The 16,772-nt window shown below is 38.2% G+C and overlaps 1 protein-coding gene across 1 annotated transcript; it reads right to left on the bottom strand.

The window, feature by feature from the left end:
• Positions 1-8,735: 8,735 nt before the first annotated feature.
• Positions 8,736-10,828, bottom strand: MS3_00008899 (uncharacterized protein). Its single transcript, XM_051217247.1, has one exon. It carries the CDS (start codon positions 10,127-10,129, stop codon positions 9,437-9,439), a length of 693 nt encoding a protein of 230 aa, XP_051064139.1. The 5' UTR covers positions 10,130-10,828; the 3' UTR covers positions 8,736-9,436.
• Positions 10,829-16,772: the final 5,944 nt, after the last annotated feature.

The following is a 16,772-nucleotide window of genomic DNA, read 5'->3' as shown; positions in this document are numbered from 1 at the left end:
AGTCTTTATAGTTTCTTGCTTTGTGTAGCACGAATCCACGTAGTGTATAGTCATACGATTCATCAGAGTTATTTAACTGCATCACTACACTCTTATTAGGATTTACTTCTAGTGACCACCTGTCTAACCATGCCACCAATGAGCTAAGATCGTCCTGTAATACTATTCTATTCGACATACTATGTATGGGTCTCCAAATCTTTATGTCATCAGCGAAGAGTAGAACGGATGATTTTGCTACAGTTGGCAATTCATTTACATAAAGTAAAAAGAGAAGAGGACCTAGGATTGTGCCTTGGGGAACCCCACATTTTACAGGTACCCACGAGGAGAGAGCCCCATTAACCCTTACCCTTTGTCTCCTGTCATGGAGAAAGTTACTTATCCAATCGACGACTGTGTTATGGATTCCAAAACGTTTCAGTTTGAATTTAAGACCAGAGTGTGAAACCTTATCAAAGGCTTTACTTAGATCTATGAAAATTACATCCACAGGAGCATTCCGATCCTTTGCCGCAGCCCACTCTTCTCGTGCAATGAGAAGATTTGTCAAGCAAGATAGGCCTTTCCGAAAACCATGTTGTGCCCTGGAGAAAAGATCGTTTTACAGCAGATTTTAGAGAATAGGTGATCGTTGAGAGACTACAGCAGATGGCACTGTTAAGAAGTTCCTGTGTCTGTGACTGCGGCAATTAAATGACCGCAGCACGATGTGCAGACTGCCGCGATGACATTGTATGTCGTTGTACTATATGTTGGAGAAAAAAATCTGCTCGAACAAGTTCTTAAATCATGTAAAAGAAGAATATCCATTGTAATTCATTACTTTTTTATAATATATTTTTACTTTATACTAACTCTTTTCTGATTCGCTAATGTTCTCAAGGTCACTTAAAAATTCGTTCAAAGGTCGTCCATAAAGTAGAGTTTCACCCATGCAACATTTTTGTCTACAAAGTGTGCATATTTAAAGCCAAAGTGACAGTTTTGTTATTGGGTCAGTCTCAAATATGTATTTTCTGTTGTTATTTGTTAATTCCTCATATTGTATATTTCAATGCTGAGCTTATTGTTATTGCTGTTGTTATTATTTCTTCGTATAATGTTAATTAATAATTCACTGAACCATTTATGTAAATGTATTGCATGGGTGCCATCTCTGTAGCTTAACCTGTATTTAATGCTGTAAAGTGTGAACTGTGGTTTGCACGCTTAGAAAGTTGTTTTGCTTTTTGTTGTTGGGAGGAGAATTACAAGTGAGAGCAAGAAATTTAGTTAGACAAAGTGGTTGCTGCCGGACGACGTTATTGAATAAGTGTGTGACGTTGTTTTTAAGTAGGATCTTGGCTCACCATACGAGTTACACCATAACCACCAGCGTGAGTAGGGTCAGTGGAAAAAATAAGAGTGTAAATAACAAATGTACTGTTCAGTGTTTCGATCTGTACTGCATTACTAGTGTAGGGTGTTTTCTTGGAAGGTCAACTATGTTTGCATTACAAGAATCTGGTCAAAATGATCGTGAAATCACTACCCGCGCATGTTGGAACCAGTGAAGTAGTTTCAAAGTTAAGCATACAATTGTAATAGGGTTTCCGAACTTCATCTACTGGGTTGGTTGAACTTTATGTTACGTATATCCTTATAATGGTGCACGAAATCCCTGCTATACCAGAATTTAAGGTGTAAAAAAGGTGAGACAGCGGCTTAGCTTACTGAGTAGTTATTTTTACGTTATTAGCGTGGATGATGTTCAAACACTATAGGTATTGAACCTGACAGAAATGACAACTTTTACAATGGAAGTTGTACTATTATCTCAGTTTGGTAGAAAAGTTACTTGTTACGTATGGAGTGTCATTATAAACTGGAAATCACTTCTTTTTTTTTCTTTTTCAGTTTATTATATTTTCCGGCTAATCAAATATCACATGTGATTATCTGTTCTCTGTGCCATAACACCATCAGATCCACCCAGGTGTCTCTCCATTTCGCTTAGTTCAGCTTGAGCATGTGACAGGTATTCAGTGTTTGACAACGCTTCTACCAGTAACACCTTCTAATGTATTTCGTTCCCACCCAAAGAAATCAAAAGACAGAGTCGAGGAGATCGGAAGAGTGTATTTGGCGATAACCAATATATCGGAATTCTCTGATCTAATCTAGCTAGCGATTGCGGTTGATGTTGAGCACGGCGTTACCACACGTGATCTGGTGCGGATGCATGACCGAGCGCCTTCAGCTAGATGAGTCCACTAAAATATATGGTCAGCATCCAATGTCGAGAACTTAGAAATATTTGTTTTGAGGATTTATTTACCGCTACAGATCACTCTCCCCCTAGTGGGGCAGTGACGACCCTAAGACGTGGCCAGCCAGAAGTTTACACTCAACGAGTTTGTCGTTGGTAAACACTCTTCTGATAGCTTACTAAGTGTAGCAGCGTCTGGTCGTCTTTCCTTACTATATGGGACCGAGGTACAACATAGTAAAAAAAGAAAGAGTTACAACGAAAATTTCGACTCCTCGTAAACTGCATCGTTCTTTTCCAGCCGTCCTAGAAAGGAAAAAAGAAAGTGTAAGTGCATGTCAAAATACACTCGTATGTGCGTAAAAACACAATGTCGGCGAAAAAATGGAAAATAAATTCAAACACACGTAATAGCGTTAAAAAAAATAATTTTTTTGTTTTTTGTTTTCAATAAAAATATAAATATATAGGCATACTAAAATTGTTTTTTTTTGAAATATTATATATCGTAAAAGGAAAAATCGAGATAATATAAAATGTCGAGTAGTGCCTTACGTGCAGTAGTCGTTTAAATGTTCTGGAAATCTTACTCTTCTTCCAGAACGCGTCGTTTTAGGTTTATTATCAGACACATTCGGTGTATCATCGCTAGTGTTGGTTGTCGGTTGAGGAATTATGAGTGTAGGAGTCGTGTTGTGCGATTGCACCGAAGGAAAATCCACGTAGATAGGATTTCCTTCTAAATACGCTGCTTTTAAGCGAACGATGCTGATGCTATCGTTTGTTTCGTTCTTATCGACTATATAGTACTTAGATTCACGTTGAAGAACTTTGAAGGGTCCTTCGTATGCTGATTCGAATGGTCGTCGATGCGAGTCTCGACGACTCGCTACTTGAATCCCGTATTCTAAATGTGGTTGCACATAAATCGGGTATAGTAATCCAAACATTTCATCATCTAAATACTGAAAAGACCTACGAATTGACCATAATACCCTATAGCCTTTTGCAGCAGCAGCCTTACAGTGACTAGTCGTTTTGAGATCATTGCTTAATATAACTCCTAAGTCTTTATAGTTTCTTGCTTTGTGTAGCACGAATCCACGTAGTGTATAGTCATACGATTCATCAGAGTTATTTAACTGCATCACTACACTCTTATTAGGATTTACTTCTAGTGACCACCTGTCTAACCATGCCACCAATGAGCTAAGATCGTCCTGTAATACTATTCTATTCGACATACTATGTATGGGTCTCCAAATCTTTATGTCATCAGCGAAGAGTAGAACGGATGATTTTGCTACAGTTGGCAATTCATTTACATAAAGTAAAAAGAGAAGAGGACCTAGGATTGTGCCTTGGGGAACCCCACATTTTACAGGTACCCACGAGGAGAGAGCCCCATTAACCCTTACCCTTTGTCTCCTGTCATGGAGAAAGTTACTTATCCAATCGACGACTGTGTTATGGATTCCAAAACGTTTCAGTTTGAATTTAAGACCAGAGTGTGAAACCTTATCAAAGGCTTTACTTAGATCTATGAAAATTACATCCACAGGAGCATTCCGATCCTTTGCCGCAGCCCACTCTTCTCGTGCAATGAGAAGATTTGTCAAGCAAGATAGGCCTTTCCGAAAACCATGTTGTGCCCTGGAGAAAAGATCGTTTTACAGCAGATTTTAGAGAATAGGTGATCGTTGAGAGACTACAGCAGATGGCACTGTTAAGAAGTTCCTGTGTCTGTGACTGCGGCAATTAAATGACCGCAGCACGATGTGCAGACTGCCGCGATGACATTGTATGTCGTTGTACTATATGTTGGAGAAAAAAATCTGCTCGAACAAGTTCTTAAATCATGTAAAAGAAGAATATCCATTGTAATTCATTACTTTTTTATAATATATTTTTACTTTATACTAACTCTTTTCTGATTCGCTAATGTTCTCAAGGTCACTTAAAAATTCGTTCAAAGGTCGTCCATAAAGTAGAGTTTCACCCATGCAACATTTTTGTCTACAAAGTGTGCATATTTAAAGCCAAAGTGACAGTTTTGTTATTGGGTCAGTCTCAAATATGTATTTTCTGTTGTTATTTGTTAATTCCTCATATTGTATATTTCAATGCTGAGCTTATTGTTATTGCTGTTGTTATTATTTCTTCGTATAATGTTAATTAATAATTCACTGAACCATTTATGTAAATGTATTGCATGGGTGCCATCTCTGTAGCTTAACCTGTATTTAATGCTGTAAAGTGTGAACTGTGGTTTGCACGCTTAGAAAGTTGTTTTGCTTTTTGTTGTTGGGAGGAGAATTACAAGTGAGAGCAAGAAATTTAGTTAGACAAAGTGGTTGCTGCCGGACGACGTTATTGAATAAGTGTGTGACGTTGTTTTTAAGTAGGATCTTGGCTCACCATACGAGTTACACCATAACCACCAGCGTGAGTAGGGTCAGTGGAAAAAATAAGAGTGTAAATAACAAATGTACTGTTCAGTGTTTCGATCTGTACTGCATTACTAGTGTAGGGTGTTTTCTTGGAAGGTCAACTATGTTTGCATTACAAGAATCTGGTCAAAATGATCGTGAAATCACTACCCGCGCATGTTGGAACCAGTGAAGTAGTTTCAAAGTTAAGCATACAATTGTAATAGGGTTTCCGAACTTCATCTACTGGGTTGGTTGAACTTTATGTTACGTATATCCTTATAATGGTGCACGAAATCCCTGCTATACCAGAATTTAAGGTGTAAAAAAGGTGAGACAGCGGCTTAGCTTACTGAGTAGTTATTTTTACGTTATTAGCGTGGATGATGTTCAAACACTATAGGTATTGAACCTGACAGAAATGACAACTTTTACAATGGAAGTTGTACTATTATCTCAGTTTGGTAGAAAAGTTACTTGTTACGTATGGAGTGTCATTATAAACTGGAAATCACTTCTTTTTTTTTCTTTTTCAGTTTATTATATTTTCCGGCTAATCAAATATCACATGTGATTATCTGTTCTCTGTGCCATAACACCATCAGATCCACCCAGGTGTCTCTCCATTTCGCTTAGTTCAGCTTGAGCATGTGACAGGTATTCAGTGTTTGACAACGCTTCTACCAGTAACACCTTCTAATGTATTTCGTTCCCACCCAAAGAAATCAAAAGACAGAGTCGAGGAGATCGGAAGAGTGTATTTGGCGATAACCAATATATCGGAATTCTCTGATCTAATCTAGCTAGCGATTGCGGTTGATGTTGAGCACGGCGTTACCACACGTGATCTGGTGCGGATGCATGACCGAGCGCCTTCAGCTAGATGAGTCCACTAAAATATATGGTCAGCATCCAATGTCGAGAACTTAGAAATATTTGTTTTGAGGATTTATTTACCGCTACAGATCACTCTCCCCCTAGTGGGGCAGTGACGACCCTAAGACGTGGCCAGCCAGAAGTTTACACTCAACGAGTTTGTCGTTGGTAAACACTCTTCTGATAGCTTACTAAGTGTAGCAGCGTCTGGTCGTCTTTCCTTACTATATGGGACCGAGGTACAACATAGTAAAAAAAGAAAGAGTTACAACGAAAATTTCGACTCCTCGTAAACTGCATCGTTCTTTTCCAGCCGTCCTAGAAAGGAAAAAAGAAAGTGTAAGTGCATGTCAAAATACACTCGTATGTGCGTAAAAACACAATGTCGGCGAAAAAATGGAAAATAAATTCAAACACACGTAATAGCGTTAAAAAAAATAATTTTTTTGTTTTTTGTTTTCAATAAAAATATAAATATATAGGCATACTAAAATTGTTTTTTTTTTGAAATATTATATATCGTAAAAGGAAAAATCGAGATAATATAAAATGTCGAGTAGTGCCTTACGTGCAGTAGTCGTTTAAATGTTCTGGAAATCTTACTCTTCTTCCAGAACGCGTCGTTTTAGGTTTATTATCAGACACATTCGGTGTATCATCGCTAGTGTTGGTTGTCGGTTGAGGAATTATGAGTGTAGGAGTCGTGTTGTGCGATTGCACCGAAGGAAAATCCACGTAGATAGGATTTCCTTCTAAATACGCTGCTTTTAAGCGAACGATGCTGATGCTATCGTTTGTTTCGTTCTTATCGACTATATAGTACTTAGATTCACGTTGAAGAACTTTGAAGGGTCCTTCGTATGCTGATTCGAATGGTCGTCGATGCGAGTCTCGACGACTCGCTACTTGAATCCCGTATTCTAAATGTGGTTGCACATAAATCGGGTATAGTAATCCAAACATTTCATCATCTAAATACTGAAAAGACCTACGAATTGACCATAATACCCTATAGCCTTTTGCAGCAGCAGCCTTACAGTGACTAGTCGTTTTGAGATCATTGCTTAATATAACTCCTAAGTCTTTATAGTTTCTTGCTTTGTGTAGCACGAATCCACGTAGTGTATAGTCATACGATTCATCAGAGTTATTTAACTGCATCACTACACTCTTATTAGGATTTACTTCTAGTGACCACCTGTCTAACCATGCCACCAATGAGCTAAGATCGTCCTGTAATACTATTCTATTCGACATACTATGTATGGGTCTCCAAATCTTTATGTCATCAGCGAAGAGTAGAACGGATGATTTTGCTACAGTTGGCAATTCATTTACATAAAGTAAAAAGAGAAGAGGACCTAGGATTGTGCCTTGGGGAACCCCACATTTTACAGGTACCCACGAGGAGAGAGCCCCATTAACCCTTACCCTTTGTCTCCTGTCATGGAGAAAGTTACTTATCCAATCGACGACTGTGTTATGGATTCCAAAACGTTTCAGTTTGAATTTAAGACCAGAGTGTGAAACCTTATCAAAGGCTTTACTTAGATCTATGAAAATTACATCCACAGGAGCATTCCGATCCTTTGCCGCAGCCCACTCTTCTCGTGCAATGAGAAGATTTGTCAAGCAAGATAGGCCTTTCCGAAAACCATGTTGTGCCCTGGAGAAAAGATCGTTTTACAGCAGATTTTAGAGAATAGGTGATCGTTGAGAGACTACAGCAGATGGCACTGTTAAGAAGTTCCTGTGTCTGTGACTGCGGCAATTAAATGACCGCAGCACGATGTGCAGACTGCCGCGATGACATTGTATGTCGTTGTACTATATGTTGGAGAAAAAAATCTGCTCGAACAAGTTCTTAAATCATGTAAAAGAAGAATATCCATTGTAATTCATTACTTTTTTATAATATATTTTTACTTTATACTAACTCTTTTCTGATTCGCTAATGTTCTCAAGGTCACTTAAAAATTCGTTCAAAGGTCGTCCATAAAGTAGAGTTTCACCCATGCAACATTTTTGTCTACAAAGTGTGCATATTTAAAGCCAAAGTGACAGTTTTGTTATTGGGTCAGTCTCAAATATGTATTTTCTGTTGTTATTTGTTAATTCCTCATATTGTATATTTCAATGCTGAGCTTATTGTTATTGCTGTTGTTATTATTTCTTCGTATAATGTTAATTAATAATTCACTGAACCATTTATGTAAATGTATTGCATGGGTGCCATCTCTGTAGCTTAACCTGTATTTAATGCTGTAAAGTGTGAACTGTGGTTTGCACGCTTAGAAAGTTGTTTTGCTTTTTGTTGTTGGGAGGAGAATTACAAGTGAGAGCAAGAAATTTAGTTAGACAAAGTGGTTGCTGCCGGACGACGTTATTGAATAAGTGTGTGACGTTGTTTTTAAGTAGGATCTTGGCTCACCATACGAGTTACACCATAACCACCAGCGTGAGTAGGGTCAGTGGAAAAAATAAGAGTGTAAATAACAAATGTACTGTTCAGTGTTTCGATCTGTACTGCATTACTAGTGTAGGGTGTTTTCTTGGAAGGTCAACTATGTTTGCATTACAAGAATCTGGTCAAAATGATCGTGAAATCACTACCCGCGCATGTTGGAACCAGTGAAGTAGTTTCAAAGTTAAGCATACAATTGTAATAGGGTTTCCGAACTTCATCTACTGGGTTGGTTGAACTTTATGTTACGTATATCCTTATAATGGTGCACGAAATCCCTGCTATACCAGAATTTAAGGTGTAAAAAAGGTGAGACAGCGGCTTAGCTTACTGAGTAGTTATTTTTACGTTATTAGCGTGGATGATGTTCAAACACTATAGGTATTGAACCTGACAGAAATGACAACTTTTACAATGGAAGTTGTACTATTATCTCAGTTTGGTAGAAAAGTTACTTGTTACGTATGGAGTGTCATTATAAACTGGAAATCACTTCTTTTTTTTCTTTTTCAGTTTATTATATTTTCCGGCTAATCAAATATCACATGTGATTATCTGTTCTCTGTGCCATAACACCATCAGATCCACCCAGGTGTCTCTCCATTTCGCTTAGTTCAGCTTGAGCATGTGACAGGTATTCAGTGTTTGACAACGCTTCTACCAGTAACACCTTCTAATGTATTTCGTTCCCACCCAAAGAAATCAAAAGACAGAGTCGAGGAGATCGGAAGAGTGTATTTGGCGATAACCAATATATCGGAATTCTCTGATCTAATCTAGCTAGCGATTGCGGTTGATGTTGAGCACGGCGTTACCACACGTGATCTGGTGCGGATGCATGACCGAGCGCCTTCAGCTAGATGAGTCCACTAAAATATATGGTCAGCATCCAATGTCGAGAACTTAGAAATATTTGTTTTGAGGATTTATTTACCGCTACAGATCACTCTCCCCCTAGTGGGGCAGTGACGACCCTAAGACGTGGCCAGCCAGAAGTTTACACTCAACGAGTTTGTCGTTGGTAAACACTCTTCTGATAGCTTACTAAGTGTAGCAGCGTCTGGTCGTCTTTCCTTACTATATGGGACCGAGGTACAACATAGTAAAAAAAGAAAGAGTTACAACGAAAATTTCGACTCCTCGTAAACTGCATCGTTCTTTTCCAGCCGTCCTAGAAAGGAAAAAAGAAAGTGTAAGTGCATGTCAAAATACACTCGTATGTGCGTGAAAACACAATGTCGGCGAAAAAATGGAAAATAAATTCAAACACACGTAATAGCGTTAAAAAAATAATTTTTTTGTTTTTTGTTTTCAATAAAAATATAAATATATAGGCATACTAAAATTGTTTTTTTTTTGAAATATTATATATCGTAAAAGGAAAAATCGAGATAATATAAAATGTCGAGTAGTGCCTTACGTGCAGTAGTCGTTTAAATGTTCTGGAAATCTTACTCTTCTTCCAGAACGCGTCGTTTTAGGTTTATTATCAGACACATTCGGTGTATCATCGCTAGTGTTGGTTGTCGGTTGAGGAATTATGAGTGTAGGAGTCGTGTTGTGCGATTGCACCGAAGGAAAATCCACGTAGATAGGATTTCCTTCTAAATACGCTGCTTTTAAGCGAACGATGCTGATGCTATCGTTTGTTTCGTTCTTATCGACTATATAGTACTTAGATTCACGTTGAAGAACTTTGAAGGGTCCTTCGTATGCTGATTCGAATGGTCGTCGATGCGAGTCTCGACGACTCGCTACTTGAATCCCGTATTCTAAATGTGGTTGCACATAAATCGGGTATAGTAATCCAAACATTTCATCATCTAAATACTGAAAAGACCTACGAATTGACCATAATACCCTATAGCCTTTTGCAGCAGCAGCCTTACAGTGACTAGTCGTTTTGAGATCATTGCTTAATATAACTCCTAAGTCTTTATAGTTTCTTGCTTTGTGTAGCACGAATCCACGTAGTGTATAGTCATACGATTCATCAGAGTTATTTAACTGCATCACTACACTCTTATTAGGATTTACTTCTAGTGACCACCTGTCTAACCATGCCACCAATGAGCTAAGATCGTCCTGTAATACTATTCTATTCGACATACTATGTATGGGTCTCCAAATCTTTATGTCATCAGCGAAGAGTAGAACGGATGATTTTGCTACAGTTGGCAATTCATTTACATAAAGTAAAAAGAGAAGAGGACCTAGGATTGTGCCTTGGGGAACCCCACATTTTACAGGTACCCACGAGGAGAGAGCCCCATTAACCCTTACCCTTTGTCTCCTGTCATGGAGAAAGTTACTTATCCAATCGACGACTGTGTTATGGATTCCAAAACGTTTCAGTTTGAATTTAAGACCAGAGTGTGAAACCTTATCAAAGGCTTTACTTAGATCTATGAAAATTACATCCACAGGAGCATTCCGATCCTTTGCCGCAGCCCACTCTTCTCGTGCAATGAGAAGATTTGTCAAGCAAGATAGGCCTTTCCGAAAACCATGTTGTGCCCTGGAGAAAAGATCGTTTTACAGCAGATTTTAGAGAATAGGTGATCGTTGAGAGACTACAGCAGATGGCACTGTTAAGAAGTTCCTGTGTCTGTGACTGCGGCAATTAAATGACCGCAGCACGATGTGCAGACTGCCGCGATGACATTGTATGTCGTTGTACTATATGTTGGAGAAAAAAATCTGCTCGAACAAGTTCTTAAATCATGTAAAAGAAGAATATCCATTGTAATTCATTACTTTTTTATAATATATTTTTACTTTATACTAACTCTTTTCTGATTCGCTAATGTTCTCAAGGTCACTTAAAAATTCGTTCAAAGGTCGTCCATAAAGTAGAGTTTCACCCATGCAACATTTTTGTCTACAAAGTGTGCATATTTAAAGCCAAAGTGACAGTTTTGTTATTGGGTCAGTCTCAAATATGTATTTTCTGTTGTTATTTGTTAATTCCTCATATTGTATATTTCAATGCTGAGCTTATTGTTATTGCTGTTGTTATTATTTCTTCGTATAATGTTAATTAATAATTCACTGAACCATTTATGTAAATGTATTGCATGGGTGCCATCTCTGTAGCTTAACCTGTATTTAATGCTGTAAAGTGTGAACTGTGGTTTGCACGCTTAGAAAGTTGTTTTGCTTTTTGTTGTTGGGAGGAGAATTACAAGTGAGAGCAAGAAATTTAGTTAGACAAAGTGGTTGCTGCCGGACGACGTTATTGAATAAGTGTGTGACGTTGTTTTTAAGTAGGATCTTGGCTCACCATACGAGTTACACCATAACCACCAGCGTGAGTAGGGTCAGTGGAAAAAATAAGAGTGTAAATAACAAATGTACTGTTCAGTGTTTCGATCTGTACTGCATTACTAGTGTAGGGTGTTTTCTTGGAAGGTCAACTATGTTTGCATTACAAGAATCTGGTCAAAATGATCGTGAAATCACTACCCGCGCATGTTGGAACCAGTGAAGTAGTTTCAAAGTTAAGCATACAATTGTAATAGGGTTTCCGAACTTCATCTACTGGGTTGGTTGAACTTTATGTTACGTATATCCTTATAATGGTGCACGAAATCCCTGCTATACCAGAATTTAAGGTGTAAAAAAGGTGAGACAGCGGCTTAGCTTACTGAGTAGTTATTTTTACGTTATTAGCGTGGATGATGTTCAAACACTATAGGTATTGAACCTGACAGAAATGACAACTTTTACAATGGAAGTTGTACTATTATCTCAGTTTGGTAGAAAAGTTACTTGTTACGTATGGAGTGTCATTATAAACTGGAAATCACTTCTTTTTTTTCTTTTTCAGTTTATTATATTTTCCGGCTAATCAAATATCACATGTGATTATCTGTTCTCTGTGCCATAACACCATCAGATCCACCCAGGTGTCTCTCCATTTCGCTTAGTTCAGCTTGAGCATGTGACAGGTATTCAGTGTTTGACAACGCTTCTACCAGTAACACCTTCTAATGTATTTCGTTCCCACCCAAAGAAATCAAAAGACAGAGTCGAGGAGATCGGAAGAGTGTATTTGGCGATAACCAATATATCGGAATTCTCTGATCTAATCTAGCTAGCGATTGCGGTTGATGTTGAGCACGGCGTTACCACACGTGATCTGGTGCGGATGCATGACCGAGCGCCTTCAGCTAGATGAGTCCACTAAAATATATGGTCAGCATCCAATGTCGAGAACTTAGAAATATTTGTTTTGAGGATTTATTTACCGCTACAGATCACTCTCCCCCTAGTGGGGCAGTGACGACCCTAAGACGTGGCCAGCCAGAAGTTTACACTCAACGAGTTTGTCGTTGGTAAACACTCTTCTGATAGCTTACTAAGTGTAGCAGCGTCTGGTCGTCTTTCCTTACTATATGGGACCGAGGTACAACATAGTAAAAAAGAAAGAGTTACAACGAAAATTTCGACTCCTCGTAAACTGCATCGTTCTTTTCCAGCCGTCCTAGAAAGGAAAAAGAAAGTGTAAGTGCATGTCAAAATACACTCGTATGTGCGTAAAAACACAATGTCGGCGAAAAAATGGAAAATAAATTCAAACACACGTAATAGCGTTAAAAAAAATAATTTTTTTGTTTTTTGTTTTCAATAAAAATATAAATATATAGGCATACTAAAATTGTTTTTTTTTTGAAATATTATATATCGTAAAAGGAAAAATCGAGATAATATAAAATGTCGAGTAGTGCCTTACGTGCAGTAGTCGTTTAAATGTTCTGGAAATCTTACTCTTCTTCCAGAACGCGTCGTTTTAGGTTTATTATCAGACACATTCGGTGTATCATCGCTAGTGTTGGTTGTCGGTTGAGGAATTATGAGTGTAGGAGTCGTGTTGTGCGATTGCACCGAAGGAAAATCCACGTAGATAGGATTTCCTTCTAAATACGCTGCTTTTAAGCGAACGATGCTGATGCTATCGTTTGTTTCGTTCTTATCGACTATATAGTACTTAGATTCACGTTGAAGAACTTTGAAGGGTCCTTCGTATGCTGATTCGAATGGTCGTCGATGCGAGTCTCGACGACTCGCTACTTGAATCCCGTATTCTAAATGTGGTTGCACATAAATCGGGTATAGTAATCCAAACATTTCATCATCTAAATACTGAAAAGACCTACGAATTGACCATAATACCCTATAGCCTTTTGCAGCAGCAGCCTTACAGTGACTAGTCGTTTTGAGATCATTGCTTAATATAACTCCTAAGTCTTTATAGTTTCTTGCTTTGTGTAGCACGAATCCACGTAGTGTATAGTCATACGATTCATCAGAGTTATTTAACTGCATCACTACACTCTTATTAGGATTTACTTCTAGTGACCACCTGTCTAACCATGCCACCAATGAGCTAAGATCGTCCTGTAATACTATTCTATTCGACATACTATGTATGGGTCTCCAAATCTTTATGTCATCAGCGAAGAGTAGAACGGATGATTTTGCTACAGTTGGCAATTCATTTACATAAAGTAAAAAGAGAAGAGGACCTAGGATTGTGCCTTGGGGAACCCCACATTTTACAGGTACCCACGAGGAGAGAGCCCCATTAACCCTTACCCTTTGTCTCCTGTCATGGAGAAAGTTACTTATCCAATCGACGACTGTGTTATGGATTCCAAAACGTTTCAGTTTGAATTTAAGACCAGAGTGTGAAACCTTATCAAAGGCTTTACTTAGATCTATGAAAATTACATCCACAGGAGCATTCCGATCCTTTGCCGCAGCCCACTCTTCTCGTGCAATGAGAAGATTTGTCAAGCAAGATAGGCCTTTCCGAAAACCATGTTGTGCCCTGGAGAAAAGATCGTTTTACAGCAGATTTTAGAGAATAGGTGATCGTTGAGAGACTACAGCAGATGGCACTGTTAAGAAGTTCCTGTGTCTGTGACTGCGGCAATTAAATGACCGCAGCACGATGTGCAGACTGCCGCGATGACATTGTATGTCGTTGTACTATATGTTGGAGAAAAAAATCTGCTCGAACAAGTTCTTAAATCATGTAAAAGAAGAATATCCATTGTAATTCATTACTTTTTTATAATATATTTTTACTTTATACTAACTCTTTTCTGATTCGCTAATGTTCTCAAGGTCACTTAAAAATTCGTTCAAAGGTCGTCCATAAAGTAGAGTTTCACCCATGCAACATTTTTGTCTACAAAGTGTGCATATTTAAAGCCAAAGTGACAGTTTTGTTATTGGGTCAGTCTCAAATATGTATTTTCTGTTGTTATTTGTTAATTCCTCATATTGTATATTTCAATGCTGAGCTTATTGTTATTGCTGTTGTTATTATTTCTTCGTATAATGTTAATTAATAATTCACTGAACCATTTATGTAAATGTATTGCATGGGTGCCATCTCTGTAGCTTAACCTGTATTTAATGCTGTAAAGTGTGAACTGTGGTTTGCACGCTTAGAAAGTTGTTTTGCTTTTTGTTGTTGGGAGGAGAATTACAAGTGAGAGCAAGAAATTTAGTTAGACAAAGTGGTTGCTGCCGGACGACGTTATTGAATAAGTGTGTGACGTTGTTTTTAAGTAGGATCTTGGCTCACCATACGAGTTACACCATAACCACCAGCGTGAGTAGGGTCAGTGGAAAAAATAAGAGTGTAAATAACAAATGTACTGTTCAGTGTTTCGATCTGTACTGCATTACTAGTGTAGGGTGTTTTCTTGGAAGGTCAACTATGTTTGCATTACAAGAATCTGGTCAAAATGATCGTGAAATCACTACCCGCGCATGTTGGAACCAGTGAAGTAGTTTCAAAGTTAAGCATACAATTGTAATAGGGTTTCCGAACTTCATCTACTGGGTTGGTTGAACTTTATGTTACGTATATCCTTATAATGGTGCACGAAATCCCTGCTATACCAGAATTTAAGGTGTAAAAAGGTGAGACAGCGGCTTAGCTTACTGAGTAGTTATTTTTACGTTATTAGCGTGGATGATGTTCAAACACTATAGGTATTGAACCTGACAGAAATGACAACTTTTACAATGGAAGTTGTACTATTATCTCAGTTTGGTAGAAAAGTTACTTGTTACGTATGGAGTGTCATTATAAACTGGAAATCACTTCTTTTTTTTTCTTTTTCAGTTTATTATATTTTCCGGCTAATCAAATATCACATGTGATTATCTGTTCTCTGTGCCATAACACCATCAGATCCACCCAGGTGTCTCTCCATTTCGCTTAGTTCAGCTTGAGCATGTGACAGGTATTCAGTGTTTGACAACGCTTCTACCAGTAACACCTTCTAATGTATTTCGTTCCCACCCAAAGAAATCAAAAGACAGAGTCGAGGAGATCGGAAGAGTGTATTTGGCGATAACCAATATATCGGAATTCTCTGATCTAATCTAGCTAGCGATTGCGGTTGATGTTGAGCACGGCGTTACCACACGTGATCTGGTGCGGATGCATGACCGAGCGCCTTCAGCTAGATGAGTCCACTAAAATATATGGTCAGCATCCAATGTCGAGAACTTAGAAATATTTGTTTTGAGGATTTATTTACCGCTACAGATCACTCTCCCCCTAGTGGGGCAGTGACGACCCTAAGACGTGGCCAGCCAGAAGTTTACACTCAACGAGTTTGTCGTTGGTAAACACTCTTCTGATAGCTTACTAAGTGTAGCAGCGTCTGGTCGTCTTTCCTTACTATATGGGACCGAGGTACAACATAGTAAAAAGAAAGAGTTACAACGAAAATTTCGACTCCTCGTAAACTGCATCGTTCTTTTCCAGCCGTCCTAGAAAGGAAAAAAGAAAGTGTAAGTGCATGTCAAAATACACTCGTATGTGCGTAAAAACACAATGTCGGCGAAAAAATGGAAAATAAATTCAAACACACGTAATAGCGTTAAAAAAAATAATTTTTTTGTTTTTTGTTTTCAATAAAAATATAAATATATAGGCATACTAAAATTGTTTTTTTTTTGAAATATTATATATCGTAAAAGGAAAAATCGAGATAATATAAAATGTCGAGTAGTGCCTTACGTGCAGTAGTCGTTTAAATGTTCTGGAAATCTTACTCTTCTTCCAGAACGCGTCGTTTTAGGTTTATTATCAGACACATTCGGTGTATCATCGCTAGTGTTGGTTGTCGGTTGAGGAATTATGAGTGTAGGAGTCGTGTTGTGCGATTGCACCGAAGGAAAATCCACGTAGATAGGATTTCCTTCTAAATACGCTGCTTTTAAGCGAACGATGCTGATGCTATCGTTTGTTTCGTTCTTATCGACTATATAGTACTTAGATTCACGTTGAAGAACTTTGAAGGGTCCTTCGTATGCTGATTCGAATGGTCGTCGATGCGAGTCTCGACGACTCGCTACTTGAATCCCGTATTCTAAATGTGGTTGCACATAAATCGGGTATAGTAATCCAAACATTTCATCATCTAAATACTGAAAAGACCTACGAATTGACCATAATACCCTATAGCCTTTTGCAGCAGCAGCCTTACAGTGACTAGTCGTTTTGAGATCATTGCTTAATATAACTCCTAAGTCTTTATAGTTTCTTGCTTTGTGTAGCACGAATCCACGTAGTGTATAGTCATACGATTCATCAGAGTTATTTAACTGCATCACTACACTCTTATTAGGATTTACTTCTAGTGACCACCTGTCTAACCATGCCACCAATGAGCTAAGATCGTCCTGTAATACTATTCTATTCGACATACTATGTATGGGT

The sequence above is a fragment of the Schistosoma haematobium genome, assembly GCF_000699445.3.
Source record: "Schistosoma haematobium chromosome Unknown HiC_scaffold_68, whole genome shotgun sequence".
Lineage (NCBI taxonomy): Eukaryota > Metazoa > Platyhelminthes > Trematoda > Strigeidida > Schistosomatidae > Schistosoma > Schistosoma haematobium.
The sequence above is the reverse complement of the archived record's forward strand: the minus strand, read 5'-3'. Positions and strand labels throughout refer to the sequence as shown.